Here is a 12820-nt window from a genome sequence, read left to right on the forward strand (position 1 = left end):
CCAGCAGATGAAGCAGATGTTTGACCATACTGGAATGGAGCGCCTGCTGCATCAGGAGCTGGGGATTCCTCTTGACATCTGGACATGGCTGGTTCGAGATGCCTGCCTCAGACCAGGAGGCTGCAGGAGCCATGGGGCAGAGAGCATGGAGTCTTTGCTGCTCTTTAAGCGATTAGTGCACCGAAGCAGCAATAATGTTGAATTATCGCTTGGCTGCTTTCTTCTCAGGAATCTTGGGATAATAGGAGAGTCAGGAAGGAGCATTTACAGTAAAGTCATGTTCAGAGAGGCAAGACTAATTATAGAGTATTAAAGAGCTTTATTTTAAACAATTTAATTTACAAATAGCCCTGGACAGTGCATGAAACTTTTTAGAACCATAAACCCAGTGTCTTAAAGGGACTTTTTTCATTTAAAATGGTTAGTATAGAACCATTATTTTAGCAGTTTTCCAATTTTAGAGTTTGACCAAGTTGTGCTACTGAAGATAACAGCATTCGCTAAAAAGAGAAAATATACTAATCCTTTAGCTGCTGGTAGAAAATTCTCTTAGTTGATGGGAAGGATGATTTTTAGGCAAGCAGGGGACTGAATTCTGCACTGGCTTTCATAGTTGCTCTTTATCACACTGCAAACTGCTCTGTACTTGCTACCCAGAGACGAAATCATCTGTTACCCCAACTTCCTTTATGATATGTGTTGTTGAAGCACAATGGATGTGGAGATGGATAGTTTAAAATATATGTTGTCACATTATGTTTTCCTTTTCTACTTTTTCATTAGCGAGACCTCTGTTCTCAAAGAAGTCTTATAAATAGATTATGGCCATTTTGTTCACAGTAATATATTGGAGAAGAGCAGTATGTTGCTCTCACTTAACCTCACATATTCTAAGGGGGTTATATTTAATTAACACTGGTGAGAGGCTGACCTGAGGGACTGTGGAAAGTGATTGAGCTGCATTTTCAAAGGTCTGGGGGAGAAATTTTTTTAAAAATTAGAAAGTACTATTTTCTGAAATTCTCTCTAAGCTGTATTTCAATGGACCATTTAATGCTCAAATGGACAAAGGTATTACTTCAGTCATTGAATTGTATCAAACTCCTTCTCAGAGGCCCATTTTGAAAACTCTATAGGAAAAGTGATTTAGCATCACATTCTCAATGGATTATCACTCAGTCTGTTTAAAAAGAGAGTCCCCAAATAACGCATAAATCTTAGCGCAGACAGTACAGGTGAGAGTAAGAACAAGAGTGAGAAGCCTTGTGAGATAGTAGAGGCCTGGCTGTCACTTCTCTATCCATTTAACAATAGTTTTAATAAAAAGGAATTTCTTAGTTGCAGGACTAAATAGTCATATACAATTCACTTATGTCCAACAATACCACCTCTTCCACATTTTCTGATTATGAATCACTATCACCACATACAGACGTACCTCCCATGAAACAGGAAAATGCTGTGAACCATCAGGTGGTGATGGACAGCCATACATTAGAACAACGTGCTTACTTTTTATCCAGCAGCTAGCTGGCTCTCTAACATGTTTTTCATCTATACAATCATGAATAGCTTGGAGGTTTCAAGAAAGCAGTGCTTGGTTCCAGAGGACTCCTTCAGTTAAAAGAGCTCTGGCCCTAACCAGATTGGCTCAGTGGATAGAGTGTTGACCTGTGGATCAAAGGGTCCCAGATTTGATTCTGGTCAAGGGTATATACTCCTCCTGGCCAAGACACTGGTTAGGCCTGGGCAGGAGGCAAGCAATCTACGTGTTTCTTTCACATCACTATTTATCTCTGTCTTTCCTTCTCTCTTCCACTCTGAAAATCAATGGAAAAATATCCTTGGGTGGGGATTTAAAAAAAAAAAAAGAGCTCTGTGAAGTTGAACTAATTTTTTCTGCACCTCTGTCTCCTCATCTGTGAAATGGAGATAACAGAACCTCCCATACTATGAATATTAAATGAGTATTGTAAGCAATTACCTAGCACAATGTTTGCTACATAGTCAATACTCTATAAATATCATTTCTGTCCACGTCCTTATCTCTCTTATTTATTCGTTAATTTAACTGATATTTTTAAAACATGTGCTATATACTTTAGTACTCTACTAAGCAAGGAAGTTAAGCAAGTTCCTGCCTTTTTATAGTATTAGTCTAGAAAGGAAATAAATTAAATGAGCAATACCTCCAAGTGATAAGAACAGATAACATAAGGCTGTTCATCTATCTACACTAATAAAAGAGAAAGATGCAAATTGACTGTACCTTTATGACACCCACCAGCCAATCAGGGGTGAGTATGCAAATTAACCCAACAAAGATGGCAGGTTGATTTGCATATGCAGGCGCTGAGTGTCCCGGGACGGGGCGTGATACTTGTGTCATCACCATGGTGACAACACAGGTGTTCCGCTCAGCCCCTGCTGCTCCGGGCCTCTGGGCAGCGTGGGAAGGTGGAAAGGTGGCTCCAGGCAGGAGCGAAGGCAGTGCCAGCAGCCAGGGGAAGGAAGGCCCATTCTTGCACGAATCTTCCTGCATCAGGCCCCTAGTATATATATAAAAGCCTAAGTGACTGGTGGACCAGTTGACCAGCCGACTAGCTGGTAGCTATGATGTGCAGTGACCACCAGGGGGCAGACCCTCTGACCAGTAGCTATGATGCACACTGAGGACTACCAGGGGGCAGATGTTCAACACAGGAGCTGCTGAGCTGCGATGACTTGGCAGCTGCAGTTCTCAGGTGCCACACCCAGGACCAGAGAGGAGGGAGCCCAATTGCAGGTGCGTCACCCGAGAACCACCCTCTTGCAATCCAGGACCCCTCAGGGGATGTCGCAGAGCCGGTTTCGGTCCAATTCCTGCAGGCCAGGCTGAGGCACCCCACCAATTCACGAATCCGTGCACTGGGCCTCTAGTTTATTATATATGTGTAAAAATATACTCATTTACTTACTGATTGATGAAGCTGGTTGTATATAGACTCTGAAATTTTCTTATCCAAATACAAATGCCTGATGACTGCTCCTGAGACACAGTGCAGTATTCTTTAGCAAGAAGTAATAACCAGACAGTGATTTAGGTACTTTAAACCGGACTTCCTACTAATCAAGAAAAGATACCACCACATTGAAAGAAAAACCTTCACAAATAGACAATGAGATTGTGAAATTGAATGGACTTCTGGAGCTAAAAAAAACTCCTCAGCATCCTAAAGGGTCAAATCCCAACCCTTCCACTGATTCCATGAGTTTTAGAAAATTAATCATCCTATACCCAGATTCTAAATAATGGGATTAGGAGTAATACCCCCATAGGGCAATTGTAAGGAATAAATAAGATAATGCCTATGAAAAGTGCTTTGTACACTGTCAAGTATTATGTGAATCATTTGATTTTACAGTTGAAGAGACTGAGGCCCAGAGAAATGGATTAACTTAACCTTAGCCACAAAGCTTGTAAGTGACCTGGGTTAGGATGTACAGAATTGTGAAGCAACAGTGTGAAGAACTAAATTTGACTGTGTCTCATAAATAAATTTTGGATGAATTGAACTGAATTGAAACATGGCCAAGAGGACAGTATATCTCATGCTTCTATCTATGAGCTTTTGTAGAGATATAGCTTTTGAATTTGAATGAACCAAGCTAATGAAAATTATCCTTTAAAAGAACAAAATAAGGCATATTAAAAATATAAGACCATGTAACGGTGCTGGTAGTAGTGACAAGGGCAGAATATAAACTTACATTAACTTATATAACTAATTATTACATGAAAAAAGGACAAATTATTTCATTAGTTCAGTAATACATTAACTCCCTGAATATTTATTAAGTGCCTGCTGTGCAGTAAGCCCTCTCTTCTTGAACTTGATCCCTGCCCTCAGAGGGCCCACAGTCTAGTAAGCAATGTGATAATTGTTAAAAATAGATGTGTTTCCAGAGTAAAAATTAAATGGGAGGAGGAAGTGTTAAGCTCTGCCTAAGGAAGTGTTGGTGATCTTCATGTGTGAGGTGATGTTAAAAGTAGAATCTTGAGAGTGGAAGTTTACAAGGTTTATGGGGGGAGGATGCAGAGTGGCCGAGATGCAGAGAAGAGGAAAAGCAATCCAGACAAAGGACACAACTGGCCCACAGGCGTAAAGCAATAGGTAGTGTAGCATGTTCAGTAAACTCCAGTCCAGCACAGGCTGAGTGCACGAGAGCAGTAGTCGGTGAGATTAGAAAGGTAAGCAAAGGGTCAGGTCACAGAGTGCCTTTTACACCATGCTTGGGAGTCTGCAATGCATGTGGTAGACATGATTTTACTCACACCATAAATGGCAAAGTGGTGTAAGGTACAGTGAACAACTTTATGATGTGATATTCCTCTATTAATTTGATCTCTAGTTTACATTTCCCATTACACTAGATTTAATAGCCAGGGAACTGTGTTTGGTGAGATTCATAGTCCCTTTAGTACAATGGCACGTGAAGCTGTATAAAGAGTGTTATGATACACACAGAATAAACAATACTCTTTAAAATTGAAGGAAAGCTAGGGTTCAACAATTTCTCTGGGAAATTTCAAGAAATCTTGTATTCTGCAGTTTGTACTGAACCCCATCATATTTAGCACATTGCTTCTCAGTGAATAGGCCTTGCTGCTATATTTCAAACAAATGATGAGGCAAGGAGTAAAAATCTATAAAGAAAAGCTATGGTTCTTCTAATTGTTAATGCCTTGCAATTATGCCCCTTTCTGGAATAATAAAATGTTCCCTGGCAGAGGTCAGGATCTCTGCCACTGACTTATTAACAGATCCTCTTAACATCTGTCCTGCAGACTGTGCACTTTATTAGCAGACAAGAGACCCAACAGACTTAGCCTGCTGTGTCCCTTTTTCACATTCACACAGCTGTGGATTAACTCAGACTTTCCAGGAGAGGACCAACCAGAAGGGATACTAATGTTGTTGGCTGATCCTAAAAAGATGGGAGAAAAGAGCAGAAACAAATGTTGCCCGAGTACAATTCAGTGTTTTTAGGGTGACAATTACCAGCCTGTTTGAAAAAGGAATAAAAGCAGCTATTTCACTAAAAAAGGAAAGTCTATTCATATCTGTGTGGGAACCTAATCAGGCTCTTGTTTCCAATGACGATGACTCCACAGTCGCACCAGGTCTGGGACAAGAATGCTCCTTTTGTACGCCGATAATGTGGAAACGATAAAATTTCCCTTAAGAGACATATGTGTTTACATCATGAGATGTGTTATTTGACAAAATGCTTTGTTCTCCTCATATTTTCCATGCAGAGTTTCATGCTGGGTTGTTTGGCTGGAAATCTTTGATTAACTAGAATTAGTAGCTGAACTAAAATAGACACTTTTGTTTTATGAGTCCTCTTGCTGAGCCATAAATTATAGTACAACATATAAGGAGTGACAGAAAGAAGTGCTGATTTGAACCTCTGACCCACGACAGGCACAAAAACATAAGATTATTCCTTCAAAGAGCTGCATAGCGACATAAATATTCCATGGTCCGCTTGAAATTATGCCCTCTAAACAAACTAAAGCTGTGATTTTACATCATGCAATGTGATTTTTCTAAGGGTGTTATAGTAGGCTTTAGCGGAGATATTGAAATTCTGCACAAGCCCCCCTAAATGAGGACTTTGAATGCCTGAAGGTTTTTCTGTTGAACAATGGACAAAACAAAGTTTCTGTTTCCTAAATGAATAGCCAAGGGCAGTTGCCCTCTTTCTAGAGAAGTGGCACATTTTATGAATCGCAAGGCTTTCTCAAAGCCACATCAGGTCGTAGTGTGAACGCCTTAGTTCCATGGGGCACAGCCTTAGAGCATTATCCCAAAGGAGAGGGCTGGGAGGGGGAGACATTACTAAAAGCAAAACAGAAACTATTAGCTTAACCATGAAATGTTTCAGGGGATTGGTGTCTATTCTGCTCAGGATTGTTGTTGTTGTTGTTAAATAATTTTATAGGATTATTTTTAAACTTTTAGTAAACATAGGATATCTTTCTGGGCTTTCCTGTAAGCAAGGCCTACCTCACTGTCCCTCAGTCAAACTAATTATGTTGTTTGTGTTAACCAGCCACTTCGACAGGATAGACATATATAAAGCCATCACATTGTACACCTTAAACTCACAGTGTTGTCCATTATCTATCTATATAAAGGCCTAAGTGACCATCACAACCGAATGGATGACCAAACAGGCTGCGTGGGACGACCAGGCCAGCAGGGGGGTTAGTGAGGGGCGACCAAATGACCAAGGAGCAGGCTGCATGGGGTGACCAGGCTGGCAGGGGGAGCAGTGAGGGGCAAACGGGCTGGGGGGGGGGGGTAGTTGGGGGCGACCAGGCCTGCAGGCAGAGGCAGTTAGGGGTGATCAGGCAAGCAGGCAGGTGAGCGGTTAGGAGCCAGCAGTCCAGGATTGTGAGAGGGACCTTGGATCAGGCCTAAACTGGCAGTAGGACATCCTCCAATGCGTCCTGGATTGGAGAGGGTGCAGGCTGAGCTGAGTGGACCCTCCCCCATGCATGAATGTCGTGCACCGGGCCTCTGGTATCTCAATAAAGCTGGAAACAAACAGCTAAGTATGCCTGGTGATGCTGTTTCACAGTAATTTATAAATGCTTCCTTTGCCGCTCATCATATTGAGTCTCCCTCTCCTTCCTGTTCTTGCTGTGAGCTCCTGAAAGACAGTATTACTAGTATTCTTATCTTTGTTTCCCTAATTTTTGCTAAAGTAAATCAAAATTCCAAATGTTTTTCTGAGTAAGATTTTCAGAGTGACATCTCTGAAAAAGAATATATTGATAAGAATAAGAATAAGAGCATGCAAATATTGAGTCTCTAGTGTTCCTTCTTCTTAGTATGTTATGTGCATTAATTTACTCCATACAGCAGTCTTTTGGAGTAGGTACTGTTATTTTTGCCCATTTTAGAGCTGAGGAGATTTAAGGCCCACAGAGATGAAATAACTTGCAGAGATCATAGGAAATGGGTTCTTTCTGGCTAGAGTGTGCACTCCCAGCCACTGAGCTACACTGCTTCTCAGAGCAGCATGTAAAGCCTATTTTCCCAACTTCCTTCTTCAATCCTTTATGTTAACCATTACCTGCTTCATCTGCTACAAGGAGTTGTCAAGGAGGATTATTGAGATATCTATCAGAATCATATCTAGTGACAATAAAGCACCATGTATGCTTATTATACACTATTTGAATAACTTTTACTATGGCTGCTATGTGTAAGATATCATTCCTTTCTGCTAATTAGGGAGGAAGCCATGGGTATTACTATAAAATACAGATGGTGTATTTACATACTGTAAAATATGCTGAAGTTCTCCAATTGGCAATACTGATAATTTGCAGTTTAAAAAAATGACAGTTAGTAGAGGTGGCTCTGAAGTAGGGGAAAACATTTTTTTAAAAATAATAATAAAACAAGCAAATAGAACAGAATGTTATACATTATTTCTTGCTTATTTTACTCGAACACTTAAAAGTTAATTCAGAATACATCCTTTCCTCTGTCAATATTGATTAGAAGTGCACAGTTCATATTGATATGATCAATATGGAATTTATGTTTAATAAACCTGTACATTTCCTCATAGGTATGAATTTGGTTCATTAGCATGATTCTGGTGTTCATGAATTCAAAGTCCCTGAGAAATTAAAAACCAAATTCGATTTAAAAGCACTAAAATCATTTCCATATAATAACATGTTTATTTCCAACCAGCAACATTTGTTCTATTGATTAAAGTTTTAAAAATAGCATTTGGAAAATATACTTCCATGCAATTTTGTTTTCCCAAATGTATATATTTTTTCACAATTTAAGTAAAAACTTTTTTATTGCATGCTTACCCATATTTGTCTTCATTCTGTGTTGTTTGAGAGGCTTTATAATGGATGGAAATTGAAGGGCATTGGAGCTGGGCAGTTGTAGAATATTTCTCAAGCAATAGCATCTGTTTTTTTGGCAGTCATTGAGGGCCAAGGCAAAGCAGCCCTGGCATATCTCCAGATTTTCCTGTGGGTACTGCTGAGGGATTTCCAGGTCTGCCATGTTGTTATAATTGTGTTTCGTAGAAACTCAGAATAGAATTCAAAGTCTGTTAGATACTACATAAGGTCTACATGATCTGGCCCCTTGTTATCTTTTTGACAGCTGACCTATTATCCTTTGCCCAGCTAACTCTGATCCAGCCACACTGGCCTTCTTGCTATTCCTCAGACATTACAAGCACAAGCACACCTTTGCCTCAGGACATTCACCTATCTTTTGCCCTTGCCTGGGATGCTATCCCCACATAATGACATGGTTTATTCCTCCACGTCTTTCAGGTCTCTACTCAATTGTCCCCTTCTTTTCGTTTTCCTGATTTCCCCTATATTTAAAAATCCCCTCTCCTCCATATTCATATGCCTGGTCACATTGTATTTCATAGCACATATCACCACCAGAATTACATATTTATGTGCTTATTTATTTTTTTTAATTTTTTTATTTTTTTAAATATATTTTATTTCAGCTTCGGCAATGTGCTTATTTATTTGTCCTCTGTTCCCCCCTCCCTTCCCCAATGTTTTCTAACTGCTCATTTCTCTTTCCCCAAATAGTACCTGGCCCATAGTGGCCACTCAGTTAATAATTTTTCAATGAACCTAAAACAAAATTCATCTTTTGTTTGCATGGTAACAATGCTTTTAAATATTTGGAACCAGTTCTACATTCATGTATTAAAAGTAATTGACTGGCCCAGCCAGCATGTCTCAGTTGTTGAGCATCAACCTATGAACCTGGAGGTCATGATTCAATTCCGTGGTCAGGGCACATGCCCCGGTTGCCAGCTTGATCTCCAGTAAGGAACATGCAGGAGGCAGCCAATCAATGATTCCCTCTTATCATTGATGCTTCTCTCTCCCTCTGTCCCTCTCCCTTCCTCTCTGAAATCAATAAAAATATATTTAAAAACAAAAAGTAATTGATTAAACTCAGCACATGTCCTCAATATATATACCCATTGAAAATTTCTCTGCAGCTTAGTTTATAGGAAATCATGCTTAGATTTCAAATTCAACTTCTTTGGTGAGTTTGTGTATCTTATTGATAGAGTGAAGATGCACTAGTTTAAGGTTCTCCTGAAGAGCTGGGCTTTGTGCCTAGAGAGTTAAAGGGCGTTACAAATGCGAGTTGCACCACTTGGAGCACATTCCCAGAGCGGGGCCTCTTCAGCTTTGCCTGCCTGGCTCTTGGAAACAGAAGGAAAACAGTCAGATTCATTCCCCCAGTGCCAATTTCCAACTGCCCTCATTATCACATCTTCCAATATCTTCCTTCAAGAACCAAATTACTAATTGTTTTAATACTGAACTTTTTTGTTCTGTACATAAAACATTATGTATTTACATATTTTATTTAGCAACTTAAAGATAGTTGGAAGAAGCAGAAACAGATTGAGTTTTCTTGTTAAAACTATTGGGGACCAGCTGGTCGGGCTCAGAGGTTGAGCGTTGCCCTATGAACTAGGAGGTCATGGTTCCATTCTTGGTAGGGCACATGCATGGGTTGTGGGCTCCATCCCCAGTAGGGGCTGTGCAGGAGGCAACCAATCAGTGATTGTCTCTCATCATTGATGTTTCTCTCTCTCTTTCCCTCTACCTTTCTCTTTGATATCAATAAAAATATATTTAAAAAAAAACTGTTGAGGGCTGTGTTTATTCTTAGTTACTTGTACTGTGCAACTATGTTCCATAAGGAAAAGCTCTTATGAGTGCATTCCAATATAATAGGTGCAATCCAAGAATGAATTCTCTTATTTTTTTATAGCAGACGACTAGGTGCTCTGTTACCTAATGGACTCCATGTTGTTTTTATTTTTGTTTTTTAATTTTCTTCTTGTAAGGGTAAGACCTTGACCTGAGCCTCTCTCCTATTCTCTTTCTCTATCTCTTCTATATAACTTCTCCTCTCCTCTGTACCCTACATATTTTCTCCACTCCCCCATGCCATTAGCCCGAATTATGTCAGAGGAGCAAGCTTCTTTGTGCTTGGGAAAATAGGCAAGAGGATCTTTAGCCAGGAAAACTCTTTTCAATTCATTTTTCTTTACTTGACATTCTTGAGCCTGCTGCAGGGGATAATGAAATGAATTAAACAGGTCCTGGCTCTCCAGTGGCTTATAGTCGATGCTTGTCCATTTTTCCTTTGGCTGTTGTGGAAAGGCAAATGGCAGAAATCTCAAAGGAGGTGAAATAGGTCTGCTCTCACCTGAGACAAATTTTTGGCCCTTTATGTGTATTTGCATAAACTTTAATTTTAAAAATCTAAAACACCTTAACGTGATTATAATTACCTTAACCTAATTACTATGGTTACATTTTAAAATGTGCACATTTTAAAACAAATATTAAAATAAAATTCTAAAATGTAAATTACTCTCGGGTGCCCAATGATTACTTTTCAAGTACATATCAGATAAAATTCTCTTTTAAATCCTAGGGTAGAAAAACATCGCTTCCCCCTTTTTTTTTTTTTTTTTTTTAGCTCAACCCAAAAGCTCTGATAGAATGTACAGATTCTATTTGCATCACTTCCCTAAGAGAACAGAAGATGGATAAATGAATCCATGTGAATACTGGATGGGGAAAATAGGGAGCCTGGGTTCTAGATGTTATTCTACCTATTGCTCACCAATTGGTATTCTTATGCAAATACCTCCCCCCCCACCCCCCACCCCACTTCTAGATTTGAGTTTTCTTCACCTGTAAAGCCAAGGGATTGGATTAAATGATGTTTGCAATTCTTTCTTCTGTTGACATTGTGTTATCTGATGCTTCTTGCAAGAAAATCAGTGCATTGCATGATGAACCCACATGCCTGTAGGTTCAAGGAGAAGAAACAAAGAAAGATGACCTCCAATGCTGGGGTTTCTTTTGGAGAGGGTGTGAGAAAAGGTAAACTAAGAAAAGGTGTAGGCAGAAATGAGAGCAATTTCAAGCAGATAGAGACAAGGATGATGAAGAAGGGGTTTTAATGGTCAGTGTTAAAAGAGCTTCTATTAAATGTTAGTCATTATGTTAGGTGCTAGAGACATAAAACAAATAAGACTCAGTCTTCACATTAAGGGACTTGTAGTTTGGTGGTAGAGAAAGACATGAATGAAAGAAAAGACATTTCATGAGTACACAGAGATAGAGGATGTGAAATGGTAGGAACACAAGGCAATGGTCAGATAAGGCTTAAAGAAGAAAGTGATTTTTAAGTTGAGACTCAAAAGATGAGTAGAATTACGACAAATCAGAGAGATTAATAAGAAAGGAGAAATAATATGGCAATAGAAAAATATACAGAAGGGGCAAGGAGATTGACTTGGCAATTAACCCAATATATGAAAGGTGGGTGTGGTGGTTCTTCCCCCGTTCCTTCTCCCTCCTCCTATCTACAGCCAGTTTTCTTCAGTGTCAAATATTAAGGGTAGAGCTAAACAAGTACCTTCTATGCTGAAAACAAGGACTTCAGTTCTTTCCTTCCATAAAACCGCAGCTATGTTTCCTGGATCATTTGTTGACATTGGAGGTTTATGAGAAGTAAAAGTATTTGTGATCTCTTTCAAATTATTTGTAAGCTCTCTCCCCCACCCCTCCTTCAGTCTGTAATGACTTGTTACTGACACACTTTCTTTCCTGTGCTGAACAAGCACTAAATCAGGCTGCTTAATTACCTCTGTCTTCGTTCCACCTCCTCACAGCTGAGCCTGTCCAGCTTTGCCTTGCCTGGTAGGCAGAGGAATGGCTGTCTGCGTTGTTTTGAGAAGGATCTCGCTGGAGAACTGAGCCAGGCATGGGGCCTAGTGTTAGACAGCATCAATCAAGTAAATAATGACATTTTCTTAAGGATACCCCCAACCTTACCCTGCTTGTTTCTTTCAAGTAGAGTTCCCCTGAGTAGAGTCAGATACACAAGAACAGAATCTGAGTTAGCCTGGGCTAAGCCTGGGGTTCTCGGACAATGTGTGGAACCCCAGGAAGTGGGGTGAATATGATAGTAAGAGTTGAAATTTCAGTCGTGTCTGTGAATCTCTTCTTATAGAAAGGCATTTCCCTTCTTTTCCTTTCCTTATTATCCACCAATTGGCACATTGCATTTGAGGGGAGAATTTTTTCTTTGGGCCAGATTCTGACAGGCCACTTAAAAATGCCCTTTCTAATTGAAATGATAAAACAGGAGAATTTACTCCAAAGAGAACCAGTGTGTGAAGTTGTGCCTGCTTTCTTTACTGTTGGTTTCTGTATACTGGAGCATCCTGGTGCCAGTTTAAAGCCCCTGTTAGTGTCCATTTTATTAAGTTCTTCTATTTCTACCCATACTCTGCATGGTTGTTTTTACTTTATCAGTCTATTAAAACATGTCACTAGGGTATTTCAGGTGTCTTATGTTATGGCTTAGAGATTGGTTGGAGAAGGGAGTTGTTTGGATCAAAATTATGCCTCTTGCCCTTCCAGGTGCTGGTGGTCTCCATCTGAGGACTGTGAATTGCCATTTTAGAAGAAGTAGCTGTAAGACATCTGGAATTATAGTTTGCTATTTGAGAGCTCAGAACAGCAGCAAATTCAGAGTCTCTCTTCTCTTTGGACAATGATCCTTGTTTTGTGGCTAGGGACAGGAAATGGGTTTCATTGTGATTCACTGTATAGCTTATTTAAAATAATTTAATTTTAACCCGGAAAAGCAGAAAGTACATGGGCTTAAAAGTGACACTGACTCTAAAATGGGTAATCCTATCTTATATAATG

At 39.7% G+C, this 12820-nt stretch overlaps 1 protein-coding gene across 20 annotated transcripts in view; it reads left to right on the forward strand.

The window, feature by feature from the left end:
* Window positions 1-12820, forward strand: part of LOC102766902 (transcription factor SOX-6) — a 140076-nt gene that overhangs the window by 42941 nt on the left and 84315 nt on the right. The window contains exons 1-3 of one of the 20 annotated variants that reach the window (XM_015561414.1): window positions 1303-1313; window positions 9247-9250; window positions 11963-12071. The exons of 17 other annotated variants lie outside the window; for them this stretch is intronic. In XM_015561414.1, the coding sequence (XP_015416900.1) occupies window positions 12036-12071 (36 nt within the window). In that variant the 5' untranslated portion in view covers window positions 1303-1313; window positions 9247-9250; window positions 11963-12035. Of the gene's footprint in view, window positions 1-1302; window positions 1314-9246; window positions 9251-11957; window positions 12072-12820 lie in introns of those variants that run through there. 2 more of the 20 variants (XM_015561415.1, XM_015561413.1) reach the window with 2 other exon arrangements.

The sequence above is a fragment of the Myotis davidii genome, unplaced genomic scaffold (genome assembly GCF_000327345.1).
Source record: "Myotis davidii unplaced genomic scaffold, ASM32734v1 scaffold876, whole genome shotgun sequence".
Taxonomy (NCBI): Eukaryota; Metazoa; Chordata; class Mammalia; order Chiroptera; family Vespertilionidae; genus Myotis; species Myotis davidii.